Here is a 25152-nt window from a genome sequence, read left to right as displayed (position 1 = left end):
GATGGATGAGTTCTCTCCAGCCTCTCTTGCTGGGCCGAGCTCCCATTTCCTGGTGAATGCACTTGCTTCGGCGGTCCCTTCTTCCGGCATGTGTAACGCGGAGCTCTGTGTTTCTTCCTCCGAGAAGGGAAAATTTCCGGATGCTAGCGAGCCCATGGACTCCTCACAGCCTGTGCTGTTCGAGGAGCTCCTGGAGGTAGTGATGCGGGCCGTAACTAAGCTAGAGATAGCTTGGCCCGACAAGAAGCGGGAAGCAATGCTTTCCCAGCAAGCTGGATGAGTGTTTCCTGTGTCCCGCAGCACAGCCTCATCCGTCTACACACCAAGGTGTCTAGGTGCTGGGAGACCCCATATGCGGTCCGAACCCTTCCCAGGCCGACTTGCTGCGAGAGTTGGATGAGCGTTTTAACTCTGGGGCTGACGACATTAAGGAGTTACGTTGCGCTGCAGACCTAACCCTTAGAGCCACCAAGGAAATGGTACGGGCTGTTGGTCGCTCTATGTCAGCCTTAGTAGCCACAGAAAGGCATCTTTGGCTCACCCTGTCGAAAATTCCTGACTGGGACAGGGGTTGCTGAATGCCCTGATAGCTACTTCTGCCTGTTCGGCAATGTGGTAGGGGCAGTCCACGACAGGTTTCAGGAGTCGAAAACGGTACTTTCCTCGCCACTCTCTGGGGGCTGCTCAGTGGGCGCAGCCCCAGCTCGGCACGGCCGGTAGGCATGAAGCCCAAAAGCAGAGCGTTGCCACCTGGACCCCGCTCTAAACCCAAATCAAATGGGTCGGCCAACCTGAGGGTGGTCCTCTCCTCGAACAAACGGGCAGTGGTGCAGCAGCCCTGACAATCAGAGCACCCGCCGATGACGTCACCACTGCCTAATGGCTGGATTTCACGCATGATTCAGAGCGTGAACAATGCGTTCCCAAAGCATTTTCAACGCAGGGATCCAGGGTTACACACATAACCTAGTGACGGATTACTTTATTACATTTTTATTTCTGTTTTGCTTTTTTTCTGTTCTCTATTGTTCTGAATGAGTGATCAATTATATGCCTAGACAGACATTTAAGCCATGCTCAGGCAGAGTGATTTAATCAGCAACTTCTCACCAGTGTTCCCTGGGATATCAAGTGACTAATTTACAACATCAAATGTATTGGTTCTATAAATCTCTGTAACTGTACTGGATGATCATTTCACTCTTATCAAAGCATTTAGTGAGTCATTGTTCCCCAAGGCACATATTATGTATTTTCCTTAGCTAAAACAAACTTTGAGAAAAACTGTGTTAGTCCCAAGTCTTCATACAGTGCCCTCCACAATTATTGGCACCCCTGTTTAAGATGTGGTCGTGGACTTCAAAAAATTCTCCTTTTTTTAAAACAACATAGAACCCAAATGCAAAAAAAGAGAAAAATCCAACCTTTTATTTAAGTACATTACTTTGGTGGTAAAAAAATCACACATTTAGAAAAAAAAAAAAAAACTTGAAATCATGTGTGCCACAATTATTGGCACCCCTGATGTTAATACTTTGTACAACCTCCTTTTGCCAACAAGACAGCACTTAATCTCCTCCTATAACATTTCACAAGATTGGAGAACACAGAGCGAGGGATTTTTGGCCATTCTTCTTTGCACAATCTTTCTAGATCATCCAGTGTCCTGGGTCCTCTCTTATGCACTCTTCTCTTTAGCTCGCCCCACAGGTTTTCGATTGGGTTGAGGTCTGGGGACTGAGATGGCCATGGGAGGACCTTGAGTTTGTGACTGCTGAACCACTTTTGTGTAGATTTTGCCACATGTTTTGGATCATTATCCTGCTGAAAGACCCAATGACGACCCATCTTCAGCTTTCTGGCAGAGGCCATCAGGTTTTTATTTCAAATATCCTGGTACTTCAAAGCGTTCATGATGCCATGCACCCTAACAAGGTTCCCAGGGCCTTTGGAAGAGAAACAGGCCCACAGCATCACAGATCCTCCACCATACTTCACGGTGGGCATGAGGTGCTTTTCGGCATACTCATCTTTTGTTTTACGCCAGACCCACTTAGAGTGTTTGTTGCCAAAAAGCTCAATCTTAGTCTCATCTGACCAAAGCACACGATCCCAGTTGAAGTCCCAGTACCGCTTAGCAAACTCCAGACATTTACGTTTGTGAGTGTTAGTGAGAAAAGGCTTTTTCCTTGCATGCCTCCCAAACAGCTTGTTGGCATGTAGAGAGCGTCTGATGGTTGTTTTGGAGACTCTGTGACCCCAAGATGCCACTCTTTGATGCAATTCTGTGACGGTGAGCTTGGGAAATTTTTTTACTTCTCTTACCATCCTCCTCACTGTGCGTTGTGGCAAGATGAACTTGGGACCTCTTCCAGCCTTGTTTGTCACTGTTCCAGTTGTTTTAAACTTCTTAATGATTCCTCTGACTGTAGATACCAGCAAGTTAAGGCGAGTGGCTATTTTCTTGTAGCCATTGCCTGACTTATGAAGGTCGACACACATCTGCCTTACTTGAATGGTGTGTTCTCTTGTCTTTGCCATGTTGACAAATGGGTAAGAGAATTAGGCCTCTGTGTCACGTCATATTTATACCCCAGGGAAACAGGAAATCATGAATTACTAATTAAAATTCCCTACATACCCTGACCAACCTTAGCAACTACAGAAAAATATATAAAAAAAAAAAAAATAATAAAATAAAATTTTTCAGAGGAATTGTTAGGGGTGCCAATAATTGTGGGACACATGATTTCAAGTTTTTTTTTTTTTCTAAATGTATGATTTTTTTTACCACCAAAGTTATGTACTTAAATGAAAGGTTGGATTTTTCTCTTTTTTTGCATTTGGGTTCTATGTTGTTTTAAAAAAAAGGAGAATTTTTAGAAGTCCACGACCACATCTTAAACAGGGGTGCCAATAATTGTGGAGGGCACTGTATATTGACTTAACATTTGTTTATCAAATGAATTCTTTAAATCATACTAGACAAAATTTTATTCACAGAAATTGATTACTAAATTAATCTAGTAATTTATTTTTTAATAAAAAAATGATTTTATCTTTAGATCATTATTTAAATTAATTATATTTTGTCATCAGCAAGGCTTTTCATAATCATGTATAGTTCTGTTGCTAAAATTAGTTTACTTTAGTATTGCTCCAGCATACCATAAAATCTCAAACTGGATAATTACTAAATGTTGATATTAGCCCTCTGAGATGCAGTTTGAAGATTAATTCAGATTTAAAGATGGTTATCTTTCTGCTTCTAAAGTTGAGCTAAACTTATCTTGAGTATGAACAACGTACACTTTTTAAGAAAACAGACATCTACAGTAGTTTAAGAGAAACGAGTACTATAACCAACGTTATTAAATGTGTTTAATATTATTAACATTACAAACCCAATTACACAAAAAATTTATAAAATCAGTAAAATGTAAATAAAAACAGAATGAAATGATTTGCAAATATTCTAAATCCATATTCTATTCATAATAAAACAAAAACATATAAAATGTTTTAACTGATGATATATAGTATTTTAAGGAAAAAAGAAGATCTGGAGGACATGGCAAAGTGTGTTCACATATAATGATTTCTGCAAGTGTTAATGAGCCCATGCAGTGATTTACAATTACAAAATCATTATTGTTTTAAATGCAGTGCTGCCTGAGGGCCGAAATATCACAGGCACCCAATATAAATTTTTGCTCTTGTCCTTTGTGCACAGAGATTTCTTCAGTTTCTTTAAAATGTTTGATTATATTATATATATTATATTATGATGAGATACTCATGTGTTTGCAATTTTATGTTGAAGAACATTATTCTAAAATAGTTTCACTATTCTATTTGTAGACACAATCTTTTACAGATTGGTTAAGCTCTGCTCATACCTCATACTTCTGAGAAACTCTGCCTCTCTCTAATATATTATTTATACCAATCAGCTTACTGACCTGTTGTCAGATAACCCAATTAATTGCTATTGTTTAATTTTTTTTTTGTTTTTTGAGAAGTGTTACAGCCATCAAATTTAAAATTACCTTGTTATTTGGTAAATTTCCTCAAATTAAACATTTTAAATGTTTTCTATGTTTTATTGTGAATAAAATATGGGTTTGTGAGATTTCCAATGCATTCTGTTTTTTATATTCTGGTTGTAATGATGGCATTAAATAGTACATTAATTACAGTATTACATATTACATTACATTAAATTAAATTAACTTTAAAATTCTGTCCTTGAAAGGATTGAAAAATGGAATTGATGGTGATGTACACTGATTGATGCAAAATACTAGGGCACTGTATAAAAACTTTAAAACACAAGTAATTTTCATTGTCATTTCTTTGTCATCTAGACTCAAATGTATGCGCACACCCTCCTTGGAAACTAGAAGGTAGTATGAAATGTGGTTGGGCAGTTAATGTTTTCATACCAAGAAAGCTAAGCAATACCTAGTAATAAATGACTTTAGTTACAGAATTTATTTTCAGAGAAACCTGTTCAACTGTAGCTTCTTTACCTTCTGACTGTCTCCATCAGGTAGCCTTAACTTATCTTTATCACTTTCTCCCTTTAATCATACAAGTAAAATAACATAGAAAATACGCTTAATTATTATTTTAGTAACATAATTAATAAAAGATTCTAATCAAGAATTAAAAACTTTTTGTAAACTCTTTTTCTACATTATAGTCCTTACTATCATAATTTTACATGTGCTATGTTATCATCCACTGTTTTTATATTAATGTTTCATGTGTAATTATGGTTCTGCACACATATGTATGCATACCGATTTTAGGTTACAATGGATCTGTAATGTATAGTTATCTATCTGTACATTTACAGTGAAATGTAATTGTTAAGTCTAGGATTTACCAAAAAAACTCCCAAAGCACATGAACTCACAGTCACCATGCTTCTGATCATGTACTGTTGCGATTTACACATCAGATGACTTAAAAATTCACAAATTGTTATCTACGTGTATTTGCCTGATCTTTCCAAGCTGTCTATTACCTCTGTTGATATACTGTTTTTTCTTGCTTCTTGTCTGGATTTAGAATTTTGGATTTACCCAGTATACAGTGAGGAAAATAAGTAAGTTCTCCCACTTAGAAATCATGGAGGGGTCTGAAATTGTCATCGTAGGTGCATGTCCACTGTGAGAGACATAATCTAAAAAAAAAAATCCAGAAATCACAATGTATGATTTTTTAACTATTTATTTGAATGATACAGCTGCAAATAAATATTTGAACACCTGAGAAAGTCAATGTTAATATTTGGTACAGTAGCCTTTGTTTGCAATTACAGAGGTCAAACGTTTTCTGTAGTTTTTCACCAGGTTTGCACACACTGCAGGAGAGATTTTGGCCCACTCCTCCACACAGATCTTCTCTAGATCAGTCAGGTTTCTGGCCTGTCACTAAGAAACACGGAGTTTGAGCTCCCTACAAAGATTCTCTATTGGGTTTAGGTCTGGAGACTGGCTAGGCCACGCCAGAACCTTGATATGCTTCTTACAGAGCCACTCCTTGGTTATCCTGGCTGTGTGCTTCGGGTCATTGTCATGTTAGAAGACCCAGCCTCGGCCCATCTTCAATGCTCTAAATGAGGGAAGGAGGTTGTTCCCCAAAATCTCGCAATACATGGCCCCGGTCATCCTCTCCTTAATACAGTGCAGTTGCCCTGTCCCATGTGCAGAAAACACCCCCAAAGTATGATGCTACCACCCCCATGCTTTACAGTAGGGATGGTGTTCTTGGGATGGTACTCATCATTCTTCTTCCTTCAAACATGTTTAGTGGAATTATGACCAAAAAGTTCTATTTTGGTCTCATCTGACAACATGACTTTCTCCCATGACTCCTCTGGATCATCCAAATGGTCATTGGCAAACTTAAGATGTGCCTGGACATGTGCTGGTTTAAGCAGGGGAACCTTCCGTGCCATGCATGATTTCAAACCATGACGTCTTAGTGTATTACCAACAGTAACCTTGGAAACGGTGGTCCCAGCTCTTTTCAGGTCATTGACCAGCTTCTTCCGTGTAGTTCTGGGCTGATTTCTCACCTTCCTTAGGATCATTGAGACCCCACGAGGTGAGATCTTGCATGGAGCCCCAGTCCGAGGGACAATGACAGTCATGTTTAGCTTCTTCCATTTTCTAATGATTGCTCCAACAGTGGACCTTTTTTCACCAAGCTGCTTGGCAATTTCCCTGTAGCCCTTTCCAGCCTTGTGGAGGTGTACAATTTTGTCTCTAGTGTCTTTGGACAGCTCTTTGGTCTTGGCCATGTTAGTAGTTGGATTCTTACTGATTGTATGGGGTGGACAGGTGTCTTTATGCAGCTAACAACCTTAAACAGATGCATCTAATTTGAGATAATAAATGTAGTGGAGGTGGACATTTTAAAGGCAGACTAACAGGTCTTTGAGGGTCAGAATTCTAGCTGATAGACAGGTGATGAGTAGATATCCATGTCTGTGTAAGAGTCCAGTGTGGCCTGTGAGGCAAACATGTTCCAGTCAGTATCTCAAAACTGTTGCTGTGAAAAAATGGTTTCACTCTTTTGAACAGTGATGTGTATTTGGGTAGCATGATCAAGAGAGGTGATCAGACTGACCTAAATGGGGGAGGGGGAATGGCGGGGAATGGCTGTGTATGGTTCAGGTATGTCTGTGTATACCTGATCCAGTGTGATTGATTCATCAAATACTTTAAATGAGCAGAGCAATGACTTTCAGTTAAAGTAGAGTCTGTGCACCATGATTTGTTAACATAAATGCACAGACCTCCACCCTTGCACTTACCAGAGTCCATTGCCGTCCTGTCTGCCAGGAAAACACTGTGACCCTCAAGCTCAATGGCGCTGCTGAGAATGTTGTCATTGAGTCATGTTTCTGTAAAAATCATGACATTGCATTTCTCAATCCGCTTGTGTGATTTTAACCAGAGCTTCATCCATTTTGTTCCCAAGAGATTGTACATTAGCAAGAAAGATGCTTCGAAGAGATAGTTGATGTGGGTTTAGCTTTAGCCCAGCCTTAATACCACCTTGCGTCCCTCTCCTTTGTTTGCGGTCTCAGCCCCGGCACTGGGGTCTCACTGCCCATTTTCTCGAGGGAGTTCAAAGTTTAGGGTCATGAGGTGGGACGTGGCTGGAGCTGGTGCAACATCAGGATGCCTCGGGATGGGTAAAGAGAGAAAAGCAGTGGAGAGGAATTGGTGTAGCTGCTGTTCATGACATTACCAAGCACAAGTTGATAATGTGCATGTGATCAGATGTACTGGAGCACAAAGTTATGGTATGTGATGTGAATTATGTGTAGGCCTTGTTAAAAAGATACGTCTTTAATCTGCACTTAAACTGGGAGAGTGTGTATTGTGTAATTTTGTAATATTGTGTCAGGGAAAACAAAATAATAAAAACAAATATGAGCAGTAATGAGGCGCACTTGACAACAAACAACAACGACAACAAAAGTTTAAAGGTGAGACACAGAAAAGCCAGCACTTCAATGTTGGTGCTTACAAAGTATAAAAGACAAACATTGTGATTTTACATTCATTCATTTATTTTTCACATTTTTTTCCTTGGGATAGTGATGTAGACATTTAATGTAGATGCATTTACTTCTTTTCAGTCAAATGGCGATACATAATGATCTAGAGGTGGACCTCTCTTCTCCAGAGTCAAACTCAGAAAAGATTAATACAAAAGCCAAAACTAAGAAGAGAGGCCAGTGGTCAAGTAAAGCTGAATTCCTTCTAGCTGTTGCTGGACAAATCATTGGCCTAGGGAATGTGTGGAGGTTTCCTTACTTGTGCTACAAGAATGGAGGTGGTAGGTTTTCAGAACAAAAAAGTTATTCCTTATTAAAGATGCTTATTAAATTACTAAGAGAACAGTAAGTCATGTTTTGGTTGAATATGATATCATTGTATACAGTAATGCAGTAATTCAGTGTATAACACAAGAAAACTGAATCACCAATGGAGTTTGGTTCTCAAATTAATTATTAATTATATTTGTTAGATATGGAACTAAAGAGTAAACCAATGTTTATAAGATGACTAGAACAAAGATAAAAAGAAGGAATGTATGAAGGGAGGAAGCAAACCTTGCATGGTTTTGCAGATTAACTGACTTGAATTCTTCGGAAAATATAAATCCTTTGGGCCCACATGATTCATGTTTACTTCAAATGTCATGTTAATTTTAAAGGGACAAAACCTTTCTGTATCTTTTTCAGGAGTGTTTTTAATACCATATTTCATATTCCTGTTTGCTTGTGGCATTCCACTGTTTGTCCTGGAGGTATCACTGGGTCAGTACACCAGTCAGGGCAGCATCACCTGCTGGAGAAAAATCTGCCCTTTGTTTCAAGGTGAATTTTTTAGACATTTGAATCTTTTCAAAAATCACATGGCTGTTTTTAAAAATAAACTTAGGAGAACTTAAAAAGTGAAGTTTGCACGAAACCAGGCACCATAAACCTGTGGAGAAATTACAGTATTTCACCCTCCTAATGTGTTGCATGATTAGGAAAGCATGGGTAAGAGTGGGTCAAAACATTCTTATACAAGAAGAGGAGGTATTCCCCAGATAGAAAACTCCACATTTGGGCAAGTCCAAAATAAGGGAAATGGATGTAGATTCTTATTTAAGGGCAGTTTAAAAGAATGTGAATGCTACTATAAAAAAAGTTGCTTTATGAGCTGGTGGGGAGGTCAGAGCACAATTCAGACACAGCAAGCACCATGGCCTTCAAACATGTCCACCATTCTCCCAGATTACAGCGTTCCAAATCACCCAGTTACTGATTAAACACATACTGTATGAATTGCAAACAAACACATTACAGAATAAAGAGATTCTGAATAATTCCTACTTTTACAAAGTTTATGCTCAGTTGTCTTTTGTTTCTGTTATTACTAAGTATAAAGAAGCGTTGATTCGGAAAGGAGCTGATAGTCCTTGAAAAAAGGTGACTCCTGTTAGAGAGTAAGGGCTTGGAGTGTTATACTTTATATAAACTGAACTTTATTGAGTAGATGGGTACAATGATGTGGATCATGTCTTTAAGGTATTAAGTAAGTATAGACATACAGTATATGGGTATGGTATGTAGGTGAATGAGTGTGAGTGGGCTAGTGTGGTTTACTTGCAGTGGATGAAATAGATTGCTGTTGAATTTGAGCTCTGTTCACTTTGACCAGTTTTGTTCCACATTTTTGTGTCTTGCCCATTTTAGTTTATTCTGTTTGATTATTGTTTGCAGTTTTCTATATTTTTCACAATTTGGATTGTTTGAATAAAGCTGCCAAAAAAACAGCATCTACTGCTTTTATTCTTTTCATTAGATATTAAACAAATTTGCATAGCTGGCAAAAAAAAATCCCATATCAATCCTACTATATTTTTATTATACTAGATTACTTTTAGCCTGTTAGGATTTCCCCTATTTTGCCTTAATTTCATATGTATTATTCTATTTTGACTAGCTTTGTCTTTTTTATATTGTATTTACCCTGACAGCAATTTAAATAAGGTTTTTTAGAAATTGATTCTTCATTTTGAGCAACTCTAAACAAGAAATTTTATTTGAGGGAGCAGTGGCCCTATTTAGTAAAACCTCATTGCGCCCATAAATTTATTCTTTCAACCAATTAGGAGATGGTAAAGATAGGGAAGCAGACTTTTATTGTTCACAGAAAACTTTAGCCAAATCTTAAACAAATAGAAATGCATGGTACAGAAACAAAAGCATTTTCTTTTTCTAATTTGGGATTTTGGGACAATTTGGGTAACTTTTCAATATTTATTTCAGAAGTTCAAGAATGAGTTTGTGTGATGAGTATACAACTGACATTTTTTCCCCTTTTATTCTACAGGTGTAGGTTATGGAAACCTTTTGGTCCTGCTATATGCCAACATATACTACATTATCATTATGGCCTGGGCTTTCTTCTATCTATTTTACTCTTTCAGTTCTGAGCTGCCATGGGCTAGCTGCAGTAATTCCTGGAACACTGGTACACATTTATATTACAAATTCAAAACACACACAACTTAGGCTTAACTAGCACAATAAATATGTGCATGTGCCCTGTTAAAAAAGTCAATAATGTTCAATTGTATTTTTTTTATTTCACAGACACCTGTTTTGAATTTGATAAAAAGGATAATTTTAGCAACTCAAGTATACCAGAGAATGTAACTTCTCCTGTTAATGAGTTCTGGGAGTGAGCAGTTTTATACTCTATTTACAAAAAGTATATTTTTTATTATACTAGATTACTTTTAGCCTGTTAGGATTTCCTATTTTGCCTTAATTTCATATGTATTATTCTATTTTGACTAGCTTTGTCTTTTTTATATTGTATTTACCCTGACAGCAATTTAAATAAGGTTTTTTAGAAATTGATTCTTCATTTTGAGCAACTCTAAACAAGAAATTTTATTTGAGGGAGCAGTGGCCCTATTTAGTAAAACCTCATTGCGCCCATAAATTTATTCTTTCAACCAATTAGGAGATGGTAAAGATAGGGAAGCAGACTTTTATTGTTCACAGAAAACTTTAGCCAAATCTTAAACAAATAGAAATGCATGGTACAGAAACAAAAGCATTTTCTTTTTCTAATTTGGGATTTTGGGACAATTTGGGTAACTTTTCAATATTTATTTCAGAAGTTCAAGAATGAGTTTGTGTGATGAGTATACAACTGACATTTTTTCCCCTTTTATTCTACAGGTGTAGGTTATGGAAACCTTTTGGTCCTGCTATATGCCAACATATACTACATTATCATTATGGCCTGGGCTTTCTTCTATCTATTTTACTCTTTCAGTTCTGAGCTGCCATGGGCTAGCTGCAGTAATTCCTGGAACACTGGTACACATTTATATTACAAATTCAAAACACACACAACTTAGGCTTAACTAGCACAATAAATATGTGCATGTGCCCTGTTAAAAAAGTCAATAATGTTCAATTGTATTTTTTTTATTTCACAGACACCTGTTTTGAATTTGATAAAAAGGATAATTTTAGCAACTCAAGTATACCAGAGAATGTAACTTCTCCTGTTAATGAGTTCTGGGAGTGAGCAGTTTTATACTCTATTTACAAAAAAGTATATTTTTTTATTATGTTTCAGGAAGTAATTAGCCAAATACAATTTGTGTTTGCCACTATTCAGGAGGAGAGTGTTAAATCTCACAGGTAGTGTGAATGAGCTGGGCAGTGTGAGATGGGAGCTGGCTGTGTGTCTTCTTTTGGCTTGGATCATCTGCTACTTCTGTGTGTGGAAGGGAGTGAAATCAACAGGCAAGGTAGGAGCCATATGACACATAATCAAGATGTATTTAAAGTATTTTTTTATTATTGAGAGAGAACACTTTCTTTCTCAGGTGGTCTATTTCACTGCAACGTTTCCTTATGTGATGTTGCTGGTACTGTTGGTGCGTGGACTCACATTACCTGGGGCCTCTGATGGCATCAAATTTTACCTTTACCCCGATTTTACACGTCTCACAGACCCACAGGTAGAAATACCTTTGGAATAATTTCTTTGTTGAAGCATATATCCTCTTATTCAGATTCCATTTATATGTGTTTAATTAAATAAAAACTACTACAACAAAAGGCTACTTAATTCCTCTCAGTATAGTTTATTATTCACTTCTTTTAGTAAATTTTTTTTCCCCGCTGCTTTAATGTCATACTGTAGTGAGTAATTTTTCTTTCATGGCATGTAGGTGTGGATGGATGCTGGAACTCAAATTTTTTATTCCTTTGCTCTCTGCATGGGCTGCCTTGTTGCTCTCGGAAGCTACAACAAGTACAACAACAACTGCTACAAGTAAGTGAAATAAGCTTATTTCAAGAGAGGGGGTACTATTAAAAATGCCAATTATCTTTTAAAATGGCCACAAGCCCAAACATAGTCCAGAGGGGAATATGAGCTGGTTTTATTTGTATTTATTTATTTTGTTTTTTTAAGGAATTTCTGTGTTTCATTTCTGCCTGTATTTACACATAAACAGATAAAAAAGATAGCATAATAGCATTTCTTCCAAGCCGTGTTGTACCTCTGCATGCAGGGACAGTATCTACCTTTGCCTGTTGAACAGTGGGACCAGTTTGGTTTCTGGCTTTGCCATTTTCTCTGTGCTGGGCTACATGGCATATGAGCAGGGGTCAGACATCTCAACAGTGGCAGAGTCAGGTGAATGAATATATAAAGTTTGTATGTAACGTGCCAATCACTATACATTTGCAAAACATTTGTTGTGTTGAGCAAAAATGTCATAATAATCATATTGATTGATTGATTATAATTGATTATCTAGGTCCGGGGTTGGCCTTTATTGCATACCCAAGGGCGGTTGCTATGATGCCTGTTCCACAGCTATGGGCCATTTTTTTCTTTATAATGATTCTTCTTTTGGGCTTGGACTCTGAGGTCAGCAGAAAATACCACAGTTTAAAGTAGTCATTATTATGACTATGCATAACGCATGTAGTGTGATCTAAACATTTTATATGTTTCTCTGTGCTGCACTCCTCATTTTTAGTTTGTGGATTTGGAGGCAATAATGACAATTATAACAGACCTGTACCCTTCTTACTTACTAATTGGTTATCGGCGTGAACTCACCCTGCTCTTAATCTGTGTTGGGAGTTTCCTCATTGGCCTAGTTATGGTATCAGAGGTATAATAATTTCTTTACTATTCTAGATAAACTTCACTGATCTTGAATGAAAATCCGTTTTAAAATAATTCCTCTAAATGTAAATATATACATAGATACTATGTTTAAAAAATTATTGTAATTTCTATTCCAGAAGCTCCAGTAAACTTTATATGAAGAAATATATTTTTACAGACATTTCTGTTTAATTTTATTTTGCCGTAAAACAAGCCCCAGATTCTGACATTCAGTTTCATCTGCAGGGTGGCTTATACATTTTTCTGTTGTTTGATTACTACTGCTGCAGTGGGATGACAATTCTGTTATTTGCCATTATGCAGTCAGTGTGTATAGGGTGGGTGTATGGTGAGTACTTTACAAAAAGCATTTGCTGTTTGAGAAGAGTGCATGTTTGTGGTCTGTAGAAAAGTGAGTATGTTAATGATGGTTATGTATTATTAATGTTTTGTAGGTGCTAATCGCCTATATGATAATATCGAAGACATGATTGGCTATCGACCTTTGTTCTTGATAAAGTACTCTTGGAAATACATCACTCCTCTAGTCTGCACTGTAAGTACCTGAAAATGTGTTTGTCTGTTTTGGCTACATTAAAGAAAATTACTGACTTAACACAGCTACACATAATACACAGCTACACAGAGCCCTTGCATTTTATGCTCATGGCCTTATGAACAGTAGCCTTGCTTCCTGCATGCATGGGCTTCTTGACATATTTAATAAGAAAACTTCATTTAACAGATATTTTAGAAGACAATATACGACAATATAGATAAATTAAAAATGTTACATAAACATGACCTATATGAGAAATATTCAACCCCTAAAGAGTTTTAAGGATTTATAAATCTTTTAAAAGTGCAGGATTCTGCTTTGGATGGCTTCTTAATGAGTTTAGTGATACATAAAATCAACACAGAAAATGTATGATGTAGTACAGTGGAACCCGGTTATGTCGAGGGCCTAGGGGACGCCAAAAAGCGTTGAGATAACCGATGATCGAGATAAACGAAAACCAATATGGCGGCAATATATTAAGGTGCTTGAAATTTCTTTATGTACATGATGTGCGTTAATAAATGAGAATGTACATGCACGTGTTTTTTGAGTTTTTTTTACACAACAGCGTTGCCGCGATTTGTTTGATGAAGGCATGCTAAAAAAATGTACATACATGTTTGTTAACTGTCAGGAAACCACCTGCCACGCCCCCTTCGGCGGCTGTCAAACCTCCGCTTTCTCTGAAGCTCCCGGCTTCAATTGCGCACGCCTGGGACTTGTTTAGCACTCATCACCAGCTCCTATTTAAACCCCTCACTTCCACACTCTCACCGTCCGTTATTGTTGGTATATGTTGGTTCACGGCGGTCGTTGTTACCGCTCATGCGTATCTCGGTACGTGCCTTCCCACTCAGACTCCACACTCTCTCAACGGCTGCGCTTTTCTTCCCAAAGTGCATCGCGGATTCCCCCGATCCTGCCGTTGTTAATTCTATGCTTTTGCTGCTCATCCCACGTTCTCCCGTGTGCTATTTAGCGCCGCGCTTCTACCAAGCGCACCCGTGGATTATATATACAGACTGCCTCTTTTCAGTTTGAGACTTAGTGGACCGCGCTCCCAGAGCGCACCACCGGAATATTCACTTTTAAGGCGAGTGTTTGTGTTTGGCTTTGCCCTGTGTTGCAATAAACTGTTTTGCTTTCACTTCTGCTTTCGCCTCTCGTTCATCGCATAACATTTAACAACAAAAGACATATATGCACCAACTAACAGCAGAGATTTACCAGTATACAATACAAACCACCGTCGATTCTCGATCCAAACCTTTATTATATTCTCCAACATTGCAAACACAAAGATCGCTCACAAAATCACAAAAATGTGCGGGGTGTAGTTCGTTTTTACAAAAAGCTAACCAGTGTCAACATTAAATTCTCATATCATTTCAGCCTGACACAGCTCTGAAAAGTATCCTACACATGTAGCATCTGTAAGGCTTGATTTTTCCCCCACTTCTACGAGTTCTTCTGCGGCTGCACAGTGCCGATCGAGATAACCAACGTTAAGTGGCAAATTTGCCCCCCTTGTGCTCAAGATATAAGGGTTCGGCGACATAAAAGAATCGACATAACCGAAGAGAAAATGCTAAGACAAAGCGAGAATTTGGCGGTTCCACTTCAAAGACGTCGACTTAATAGGGTTGGTGAGTTAACCGAGGTCGAGATAAGTGGGTTCGACTGTATTTGTGTGTAACAGCATATTTTGTTAAGATCGCCATGTCACAATTATTCGACCCCTATATAATGTTGTTTTTAAAGCTTTCTGTTTTATGGCATGAAGTGGAGCTGAAACATCATTCAGCCTTTGGGAACTCTATAATGATCCTTCATTTGCTTCAGCTGTGATGCATATATAAACCCCGACCATGAAGGTGTTCAAGGTGAGTTGCAATCATGGGAAAGACAAAGGCGCTTCCACAAAAGCTGAGAGAGGAGATTATTTCATCACATCTGAAGGGCCTTGGGTATAAGAAGATTTCCAAAAGATTTAACATTCCAAGAGACACCATTGGGAGCATTATAAGGAAGTTTAAAACTCATGGAACAGCTGCAAATCTGCCTGGCCGTGGAAGAAAGCTCAATCCATTATCAAGGGCCCTTAGCAACTTAGTCAGGACAGCTAAGAAAAACCCCCATGTGACTGCAAGACAGCTACAGGATGACATGATGAAGGCTGGTACAAGTGCTTCAGTGGCAACTATAAGATGTGCATTGAATAATCAAAGACTTCATGGCCGGACCCCAAGACGCACTCCACTCTTGACCTCAAAGAACATCAGGAGTCGACTAGAATATGCCAGGAGGAATTTGGATAAATCTACAGAGTTCTGGGAGACAGTTCTATGGACTGATAAAACCAAACTGGAACTTTTTGGACATATGGACCAGCGATATGTCTGGTGTGCAAAAGGCCAGGCTTATGACCAGTTGAATACCATCCCCACGGTCAAGCACGGAGGTGGGTCAATAATGATGTGGGGCTGTTTTTCTGTGGCAGGAACTGGCAATTTTGATTGTGTACCTGGCATCATGGATTCCCAGAAATACCAGGTCATTTTGAAGAAGAACGTGATGCTTTCTGTTGACAGATTAAACCTTGGTGATCATTGGATCTTCCAGCAAGACAATGATCCCAAGCACACCTCCAAATCAACCAAAGCTTGGTTGGGGAATGCTGGAGTGTCCTGGAGTGGCCTTCTCAGTCACCAGATTTAAATCTAATTGAAAATCTTTGGTGGGATTTTAAGAAGGCAGTTGCAGCACGGAAGCCGTCAAACATCACTGAGTTAGAGGCTTTTGCACGTGAAGAATGGGCAAAGATTCCAATCGAGAGGTGTAAGAAGCTTGTCAGCACTTATTGAAAACGCTTGTTAGAAGTTATAAAACTAAAGGGCGCTCCACAAGGTACTAAAACTGGGGGTTGAATAATACGGCACATGCTCATAATACGGCACATGCTCATAGAATACAAGACTTACAATTTTCATTTGAACTTCAAAGTTATGTCAATTTCTGTTGTCAAAATAACTCAAATATGTATCAATAAATATTGTGTTATTTCACAAGTTTATTTTTTTCATTTATTTTCATTATCTTTTATCAACATCACTGTATTGTCTATTGAGGTGAGGGGGTTGAATATTTCTGAATACGAGTGTATATACAGGGAGTGCAGAATTATTAGGCAAATGAGTATTTTGACCACATCATCCTCGTTATGCATGTTGTCTTACTCCAAGCTGTATAGGCTGGAAAGCCTACTACCAATTAAGCATATTAGGTGATGTGCATCTCTGTAATGAGAAGGGGTGTGGTCTAATGACATCAACACCCTATATCAGGTGTGCATAATTATTAGGCAACTTCCTTTCCTTTGGCAAAATGGGTCAAAAGAAGGACTTGACAGGCTCAGAAAAGTCAAAAATAGTGAGATATATTGCAGAGGGATGCAGCAGTCTTAAAATAGCCAAGCTTCTGAAGCGTGATCATCGAACAATCAAGCGTTTCATTCAAAATAGTCGACAGGGTGCATGAAGCGTGTGGAAAAACCAAGGCGCAAAATAACTGCCCGTGAACTGAGAAAAGTCAAGCGTGCAGCTGCCAAGATGCCACTTGCCACCAGTTTGGCCATATTTCAGAGCTGCAACATCACTGGGTGCCCAAAAGCACAAGGTGTGCAATACTCAGAGACATGGCCAAGGTAAGAAAGGCAGAAAGTCGACCACCACTGAACAAGACACACAAGCTGAAACGTCAAGACTGGGCCAAGAAATATCTCAAGACTGATTTTCTAAGGTTTTATGGACTGATGAAATGAGAGTGAGTCTTGATGGGCCAGATGGATGGGCCCGTGGCTGGATTGGTAAAGGGCAGAGAGCTCCAGTCCGACTCAGGCGCCAGCAAGGTGGAGGTGGAGTACTGGTTTGGGCTGGTATCATCAAAGATGAGCTTGTGGGGCCTTTTCGGGTTGAGGATGGAGTCAAGCTGAACTCCCAGTCCTACTGCCAGTTTCTGGAAGACACCTTCTTCAAGCAGTGGTACAGGAAGAAGTCTGCATCCTTCAAGAAAAACATGATTTTCATGCAGGACAATGCTCCATCACACACGTCCAAGTACTCCACAGCGTGGCTGGCAAGAAAGGGTATAAAGAAGAAAATCTAATGATATGGCCTCCTTGTTCACCTGATCTGAACCCCATTGAGAACCTGTGGTCCATCATCAAATGTGCGATTTACAAGGAGGAAAACAGTACACCTCTCTGAACAGTGTCTGGGAGGCTGTGGTTGCTGCTGCACGCAATGTTGATGGTGAACAGATCAAAACACTGACAGAATCCATGGATGGCAGGCTTTTGAGTGTCCTTGCAAAGAAAGGTGGCTATATTGGTCACTGATTTGTTTTGTTTGGTTTTGAATGTCAGAAATGTATATTTGTGAATGTTGAGATGTTATATTGGTTTCACTGGTAAAATAAATAATTGAAATGGGTATGAATTTGTTTTTTGTTAAGTTGCCTAATAATTATGCACAGTAATAGTCACCTGCACACACAGATATCCCCTAAAATAGCTAAAACTAAAACTACTTCCAAAAATATTCAGCTTTGATATTAATGAGTTTTTTGTGTTCATTGAGAACATGGTTGTTGTTCAAATTAAATCCTCAAATAAAATTAATCCTCAAAATACAACTTGCCTAATAATTCTGCACTCCTGTATATATATATATATATATATATATATATATGTATGTATATACAGACCAAAAGTTTGGACACACCTTCTCATTCAAAGAGTTTTCTTTATTTTCATGACTATGAAAATTGTAGAGTCACACTGAAGGCATCAAAACTATGAATTAACACATGTGGAATTATATATGGAATTATATACATAACAAAAAAGTGTAAAACAACTGAAAAATGTCATATTCTAGGTTTTTCTTAAAACTTTTGGTCTGTACTGTGTGTATATATATATATATATATATATATATATATATATATATATATATATATATATATATATATATATACAGGAGTGCAGAATTATTAGGCAAGTTGTATTTTTGAGGATTAATTTTATTTGAGGATTAATTTGAACAACAACCATGTTCTCAATGAACACAAAAACTCATTAATATCAAAGCTGAATATTTTTGGAAGTAGTTTTAGTTTTAGCTATTTTAGGGGATATCTGTGTGTGCAGGTGACTATTACTGTGCATAATTATTAGGCAACAACAAAAACAAATTCATACCCATTTCAATTATTTATTTTACCAGTGAAACCAATATAACATCTCAACATTCACAAATATACATTTCTGACATTCAAAACCAAACAAAAACAAATCAGTGACCAATATAGCCACCTTTCTTTGCAAGGACACTCAAAAGCCTGCCATCCATGGATTCTGTCAGTGTTTTGATCTGTTCACCATCAACATTGCGTGCAGCAGCAACCACAGCCTCCCAGACACTGTTCAGAGAGGTGTACTGTTTTCCTCCTTGTAAATCGCACATTTGATGATGGACCACAGGTTCTCAATGGGGTTCAGATCAGGTGAACAAGGAGGCCATATCATTAGATTTTCTTCTTTATACCCTTTCTTGCCAGCCACGCTGTGGAGTACTTGGACGTGTGTGATGGAGCATTGTCCTGCATGAAAATCATGTTTTTCTTGAAGGATGCAGACTTCTTCCTGTACCACTGCTTGAAGAAGGTGTCTTCCAGAAACTGGCAGTAGGACTGGGAGTTCAGCTTGACTCCATCCTCAACCCGAAAAGGCCCCACAAGCTCATCTTTGATGATACCAGCCCAAACCAGTACTCCACCTCCACCTTGCTGGCGCCTGAGTCGGACTGGAGCTCTCTGCCCTTTACCAATCCAGCCACGGGCCCATCCATCTGGCCCATCAAGACTCACTCTCATTTCATCAGTCCATAAAACCTTAGAAAATCAGTCTTGAGATATTTCTTGGCCCAGTCTTGACGTTTCAGCTTGTGTGTCTTGTTCAGTGGTGGTCGACTTTCTGCCTTTCTTACCTTGGCCATGTCTCTGAGTATTGCACACCTTGTGCTTTTGGGCACCCAGTGATGTTGCAGCTCTGAAATATGGCCAAACTGGTGGCAAGTGGCATCTTGGCAGCTGCACGCTTGACTTTTCTCAGTTCACGGGCAGTTATTTTGCGCCTTGGTTTTTCCACACGCTTCTTGCGACCCTGTCGACTATTTTGAATGAAACGCTTGATTGTTCGATGATCACGCTTCAGAAGCTTGGCTATTTTAAGACTGCTGCATCCCTCTGCAATATATCTCACTATTTTTGACTTTTCTGAGCCTGTCAAGTCCTTCTTTTGACCCATTTTGCCAAAGGAAAGGAAGTTGCCTAATAATTATGCACACCTGATATAGGGTGTTGATGTCATTAGACCACACCCCTTCTCATTACAGAGATGCACATCACCTAATATGCTTAATTGGTAGTAGGCTTTCCAGCCTATACAGCTTGGAGTAAGACAACATGCATAACGAGGATGATGTGGTCAAAATACTCATTTGCCTAATAATTCTGCACTCCCTGTATATATAATAAGTCAACATACTAATATATACTTACACACCATATATATGATACATCTAGAAAAGTAAGTACCTTGAAGTGACAGTGCTGTGATTGTGGATGTGTGATTGGGTAATGATAGGTGTGTGATCAGCAACCAGGTGACTGTGGCATTGTATGACTGTGGTATTCTTCTACCTATATACCCCATGTCCCTCATGTGAACATGTCCAAACCATCTCAACCAAGCCTCTCTCACCTTGTCTCTAAAACGTCTTACATGCAAGGTCCCTCTAATAAACTAATTTCTAATCCTGTCCATCCTCATAACTCCTAATTAAAATCTCAGCATCTTCAACTCTGCTACCTCCAGCTCCACCTCCTGTCTTTTTGATAATGCCATTGTCTCTAAACCATACAACATAGCAGGTCTCACCACCGTCTTATAAACTTTACCCTTCACTCCTTCTATCACAAATCACACCTGCCACTCTTCTCCACCCACTCCACCCTGCCTGCACACTTTTCTTCACTTCTCTAACACACTGTCACTGTTGACTCCAGGAACCTGAACTCCTCCACCTTCACCACTGCTTCTCCCTGCAACCTCACCACTCCACTGCCCTCCCTCTTATTCACACACATATACTCCATCTTACTCTTACTGATTTTCCTTTCCGTTCTCTCTAGTGCATACCTTTTCTCAACCTGCTCCCTACTCTCACCATCAATAACAATATCATCCGCAAACATCATAGTCCATGGAGACTCCTGTCTGACCTCGTATCTTTTTCTTTAGGGTACATTTGTCTTCTATCTGGTCAACTTCACACCTCTGAAGTTTAACAATGTAACTGAATACCCCTGGTGGGGCTATGCTATTGGATGGTTCTTTACACTATCTTCAACACTATTAGTTCCTCTTTGGATGATCTATGCTCTTCTCACTTCCAGTGGCTCTTTAAGAAAGGTATGTTTCATTCCAGACTAAATGTGAGTCCAGTAAATGATTAATACTTGCATATCATTCCTAGTTAACCTAACCCAGGAAATATACTTAATGAAATAGTTTGCTTATTGTTAATACTTGTTATTACTGATTGTCATTTTTACATTTTACTATCCTTTAGAGATTACATGACCTCTGCACCCCAGACGAAACCCTTCCTCTAAACTCAAGCAAAAGAATAAATGTTTCAACTTTTATGACTTTTACAGCTGTATCACAAGAGCAAGAACATCCTTGAAACAAAAGCATGTTGTTACACACTTGAATTGTTGTTCCATGCAAAAAATTTTTTATCTAAAACATTACAGTATTTCTAATATCTATGTGTTCACCAAGACCTGATAAAAAAATTTTTTTCTGTTATTGATTAATAAATATACATTATCTTAATATTGCAGTGTTTTTTTCAGAATCAGAATCAGGTTAATTGGCCAAGTGTGTTGACACACAAGGAATTTGGTTCCAGCTGTTAGTGACTCTCAATGTACAGAGATAAATAAAAACTATACATGACAAAACAGACAAGACAAGACAAAAACAGAATATACAATACAGACAATGTGAGACAGTATAGACAGTGTGAGTATTAAATAGGGATTTAGATGTACATAAAGTTTGAGAGTGCATGGTAGTGCAAATGACAGTATTGTGTGTCAGGTATGATAGTTTACTGTAGAACTTTGTACAATATATGGTGAACATATAAGTTCTGTAGCACCTGCCAGAAGGAAGGAGCTGAAAGATGTTGTGTCCAGGGTGTGAAGGGTCAGTAGTGATTTTTTCTGCCTGGTCTGGGAAGGGGAGCACCAATGATTTTTTTCTGCTGTTTTAACTGTTTTCTGCAGTCTGTTTCTGTCCTGTTTTGTTGCTGCTTCAAAACAGATGGTGATTGATGAGCACAGGACATATTCAATGACTGCACTGTAGAACTGTATCAACAGCTTCTGTGGCAGACTGTACTTCCTAAATTTGTGTAAAAAATACATCCTCTGCTGGGCTTTTTTTTATGTTGGATTCCCATTTTAGGTCTTGGGAAATGGTGGTGCCCAGAAACTTGAAGTTCTCCACAGATGACACAGGGCTGTTGGATATTGTGAGGGGGAGTAGTGTTGAAGGGTGTTTCCTAAAGTCCACTATCTATCATCTCCACAGTTTTGAGTGTGTTTAGCTCTAGGTTGTTCTGACTGCACCATAGCACCAGCTGCTTAACCTCCTGCTCATATGCAGACTTGTTGCCATCTTGGATGAGTCCGATGAGCGTGGTGTAATTTGCAAATTTCAGAAGTTTAACAGTTGGGTCACTTGATGTGCAGTCGTTCATATCAAGGGAGAATAGCAGTGGGGAAAGGACACATCCCTGAGGAGCACCAGTGCTGACTGTCCAAATACCGGAGGTAACACCTCACAGTTTTACCTGTTGATCCAGTAAGCTTCCACTACTGACTAGTGCAAGCAGTCAATAAGCCTAATGAACCAACATGCTTTCTTTTCCATACTTCAACACCATTTAACTCATATTAAAAGTAGGTCAAACAAGGCTTGTAAAAAAGACAAAGAAATACAGCAATGTTTTAAACAGGTCTCTTTAATTAACAAATACATTTACAGTTTAATGTCACAAAGTAGATACAATTTTAGATTTCAAATGAGAATTAAGAACTTTTCCTTGGAAATGCCAGGACTTGAAACCACAACCTTGTGAGGACATGTTTTTCAGTAAACCAATGCCTTGCCCACTGAGCTATCACTTCTGGCTTATACAACCAGTCGATAAGCCTAATGAACCTACATGGCTTCTTCCACATGCTTCAACACCATGCAACTCTCATTAAAAGTAGGCCAAACAAGCCTTTCAAAAAAGACAATTATATAAAGCAATCTTTTAAACAGGTCTCTTTAATTAACAAATAGATTTACCGTTTAATATCACAAAGTGGAAAAACTATTAGATTTCAATAGAGCAATGAAAAGTTTGCTTTGCAGATGCCAGGGTTTGAACCCGCAACCTTGCGGGGACCTACTAATCGGTAAAACAACACCTTTCCCGTTGAGCTACCACTTCTGCCGGCTTCAACCAGTAAATACGCCTAATGAACCAACATGCTTTCTTGTCCATACTCCAACACCATTTAACTCATATTAAAAGTAGCACAAACAAGTCTTGTAAAAAAGACAAAGAAATACAGCAATGTTTTGAACAGGTCTCTTTATTTAACAAATAGATTTACAGTTTAATGTCACAAACTAGATACAATTTTAGGTATCAAAAGAGAATTAAGAACATTTCCTTGGCAATGATGGGGTTTGAACAGACAACCTTGTAAGGACATGTTTTACGGTAAACCAATGGCTTACCCACTGAGCTATCACTTCTGTCTTAGCCAACCAGTCAATAAGCCTAATGAACCAACATGGTTTCTTGCACATGCTTCAACACCATGCAACTCATATTAAAAGTAGGCCAAACAAGCCTTTCAAAAAAGACAATTATATAAAGCAATCTTTTAAACAGGTCTCTTTAATTAACAAATAGATTTACTGTTTAATATCACAAAGTAGAAAAACTATTCGATTTCAAAAGAGAAATAAAGAGCTTGCTTTGCACATGGCAGGGCTTGAACCCACAACCTTGTGAGGATCTACTAATCGGTAAATCAACACCTTACCAACTGAGCTACCACTACTGACTAGCACAAGCAATCAATAAGCCTAATGAACCAACATGCTTTCTTTTCCATACTTCAACACCATGCAACTCATATTAAAAGTAGGCCAAACAAGCGTTTCAAAAAAGACAATTATATAAAACAATCTTTTAAACAGGTCTCTTTAATCAACAAGTAGATTTACCGTTTAATATCACAACGTGGAAAAACTATTAGATTTCAAAAGAGAAATGAAAAACTCTCTTTGCCAATTCCAGGGCTTGAACCCACAACCGCTTATAACGTTAATCTTTCTCTTATAAAGCCCTTCAATCAGTGTTTGGGACTCAGACACAGTCTCAGTGTTCAAGTCGAGGTTGAAAACGTATTTATTTAGTCGTCTTTTATCAGTAGATTTTTCTTAGGTAAAGGAGCAGATCTGGAGGGATCATGTATAGAATGTTTGGTGAACTGGGATATTTGTATGCTGTCGTCCTCTCACTCTCACATGTACACTCAGGTTTGTTGACGTTGGTGTGGTGGGTCGTCTCTTACCCCAGAGATCCCTTATGTCTGTATTACCTTCTGGTTCATCCCTTTTAGCTATGCTGCCAAGTCCAAACTGTCCAAACTGCACAGTGACATTAACTTTCATACAACAATAAGGACACTTAATAATCCATATCCTTCTCTTCCTGTCACCCCTCTTCTCTCCCTCTCCCTCTCTCTCACTCTCTCTCTCTCTCTCTCTCTCTTGCTCTCTCTCTTTCTCTCTCTCTCTTGGTCGAGTTAAACATGCTTTTGTGGTTCCAGTGACCACTGTTCCTGCCCCTCTTCCCTCCGTAGATCTTCTCACTTCATCTAGGCCTGCCTCTGGATAGTGTTCTCTTTGATTGGAAGCCACTCTGTGCAGCTTGGGATGGTTTCTCATGAACGCCTTGGGTGGTTCCATGAAATTCGGGAGCTTTGAGGATGGATTTGGACTGTATTTAATGTCAACAGACTGCTACATTGACTCAGGACTACAGTTCGCTTCTGATCACGATCACTGTACCCCGCAACATTGTATATCTGCTATAAATGGACTTTTTGTGCAACCCAGATGAGGATAGGTTCCCTCTTAAGTCTGGTTCCTCTCAAGGTTTCTTTCTTATGCCATCTAGGGGAGTTTTTCCTTGCCACAGTCAAACTTACTTATAAAGAATATATTCATTTTTTATAACCACATTATCTGTATAAAGCTGCTTTGAGACAATGTTCATAGTTAAACGCGCTATACAAATAAAAATTAATTGAATTGAACTGAACTGTATTTATCTTTGAAATAAACTTTTTATATATATACATTTGATAAAACTTTCATATGCATTCTTGAAGCATTTTCTACATTTGTGTTTAAAGGGGTCCTAGCAACTAGTAACATAAAGTTTTAGACCAAAGTGGGGTCAAAAATAGAAAATCATGTTTTAAAACTTCTTGTGTCAGTTCATACACATCTGTATATGTTTACTTTGGAATTTAAAATAGAAATTGAGCTTACAATTTGCCTTAAACTTTATCTCCCTTAGAGATTACATGTTCTCTGCACTCCAGAAATAAACCTTCATCTGAACTAAAGCAAAATAAAAAATCTGTTCA

At 38.5% G+C, this 25152-nt stretch overlaps 1 protein-coding gene across 4 annotated transcripts; it reads left to right on the top strand.

Moving 5' to 3' along the window:
• Positions 1 to 4497: 4497 nt before the first annotated feature.
• LOC124375555 (sodium- and chloride-dependent GABA transporter 2-like) lies at positions 4498 to 21201 on the top strand. 4 transcript variants are annotated; one of them, XM_046834294.1, is made up of 16 exons: positions 4498 to 4552; positions 5077 to 5113; positions 7664 to 7863; positions 8273 to 8407; positions 9915 to 10055; positions 10178 to 10265; positions 11223 to 11355; positions 11434 to 11568; positions 11782 to 11885; positions 12127 to 12251; positions 12376 to 12488; positions 12601 to 12738; positions 12981 to 13083; positions 13190 to 13290; positions 20660 to 20830; positions 20991 to 21201. In XM_046834294.1, the coding sequence occupies exons 3-16, from the start codon at positions 7668 to 7670 to the stop codon at positions 21105 to 21107; spliced, it is 1800 nt and encodes a 599-aa protein (XP_046690250.1). In that variant the 5' UTR covers positions 4498 to 4552; positions 5077 to 5113; positions 7664 to 7667; the 3' UTR covers positions 21108 to 21201. The 4 variants fall into 4 exon arrangements, with proteins under 4 accessions (XP_046690250.1, XP_046690175.1, XP_046690015.1 ...); XM_046834219.1 differs by lacking the exons at positions 4498 to 4552; positions 5077 to 5113 and adding an exon at positions 7266 to 7510; XM_046834144.1 differs by lacking the exons at positions 4498 to 4552; positions 5077 to 5113 and adding an exon at positions 7293 to 7324 and having other exon boundaries at positions 7429 to 7863.
• The last annotated feature ends 3951 nt before the right edge of the window (positions 21202 to 25152 follow it).

This window comes from Silurus meridionalis, chromosome 1, assembly GCF_014805685.1.
Source record: "Silurus meridionalis isolate SWU-2019-XX chromosome 1, ASM1480568v1, whole genome shotgun sequence".
Taxonomy (NCBI): domain Eukaryota; kingdom Metazoa; phylum Chordata; class Actinopteri; order Siluriformes; family Siluridae; genus Silurus; species Silurus meridionalis.
Note: the sequence above shows the minus strand (reverse complement) of the source record. Positions and strands in the feature narration are given on the sequence as shown.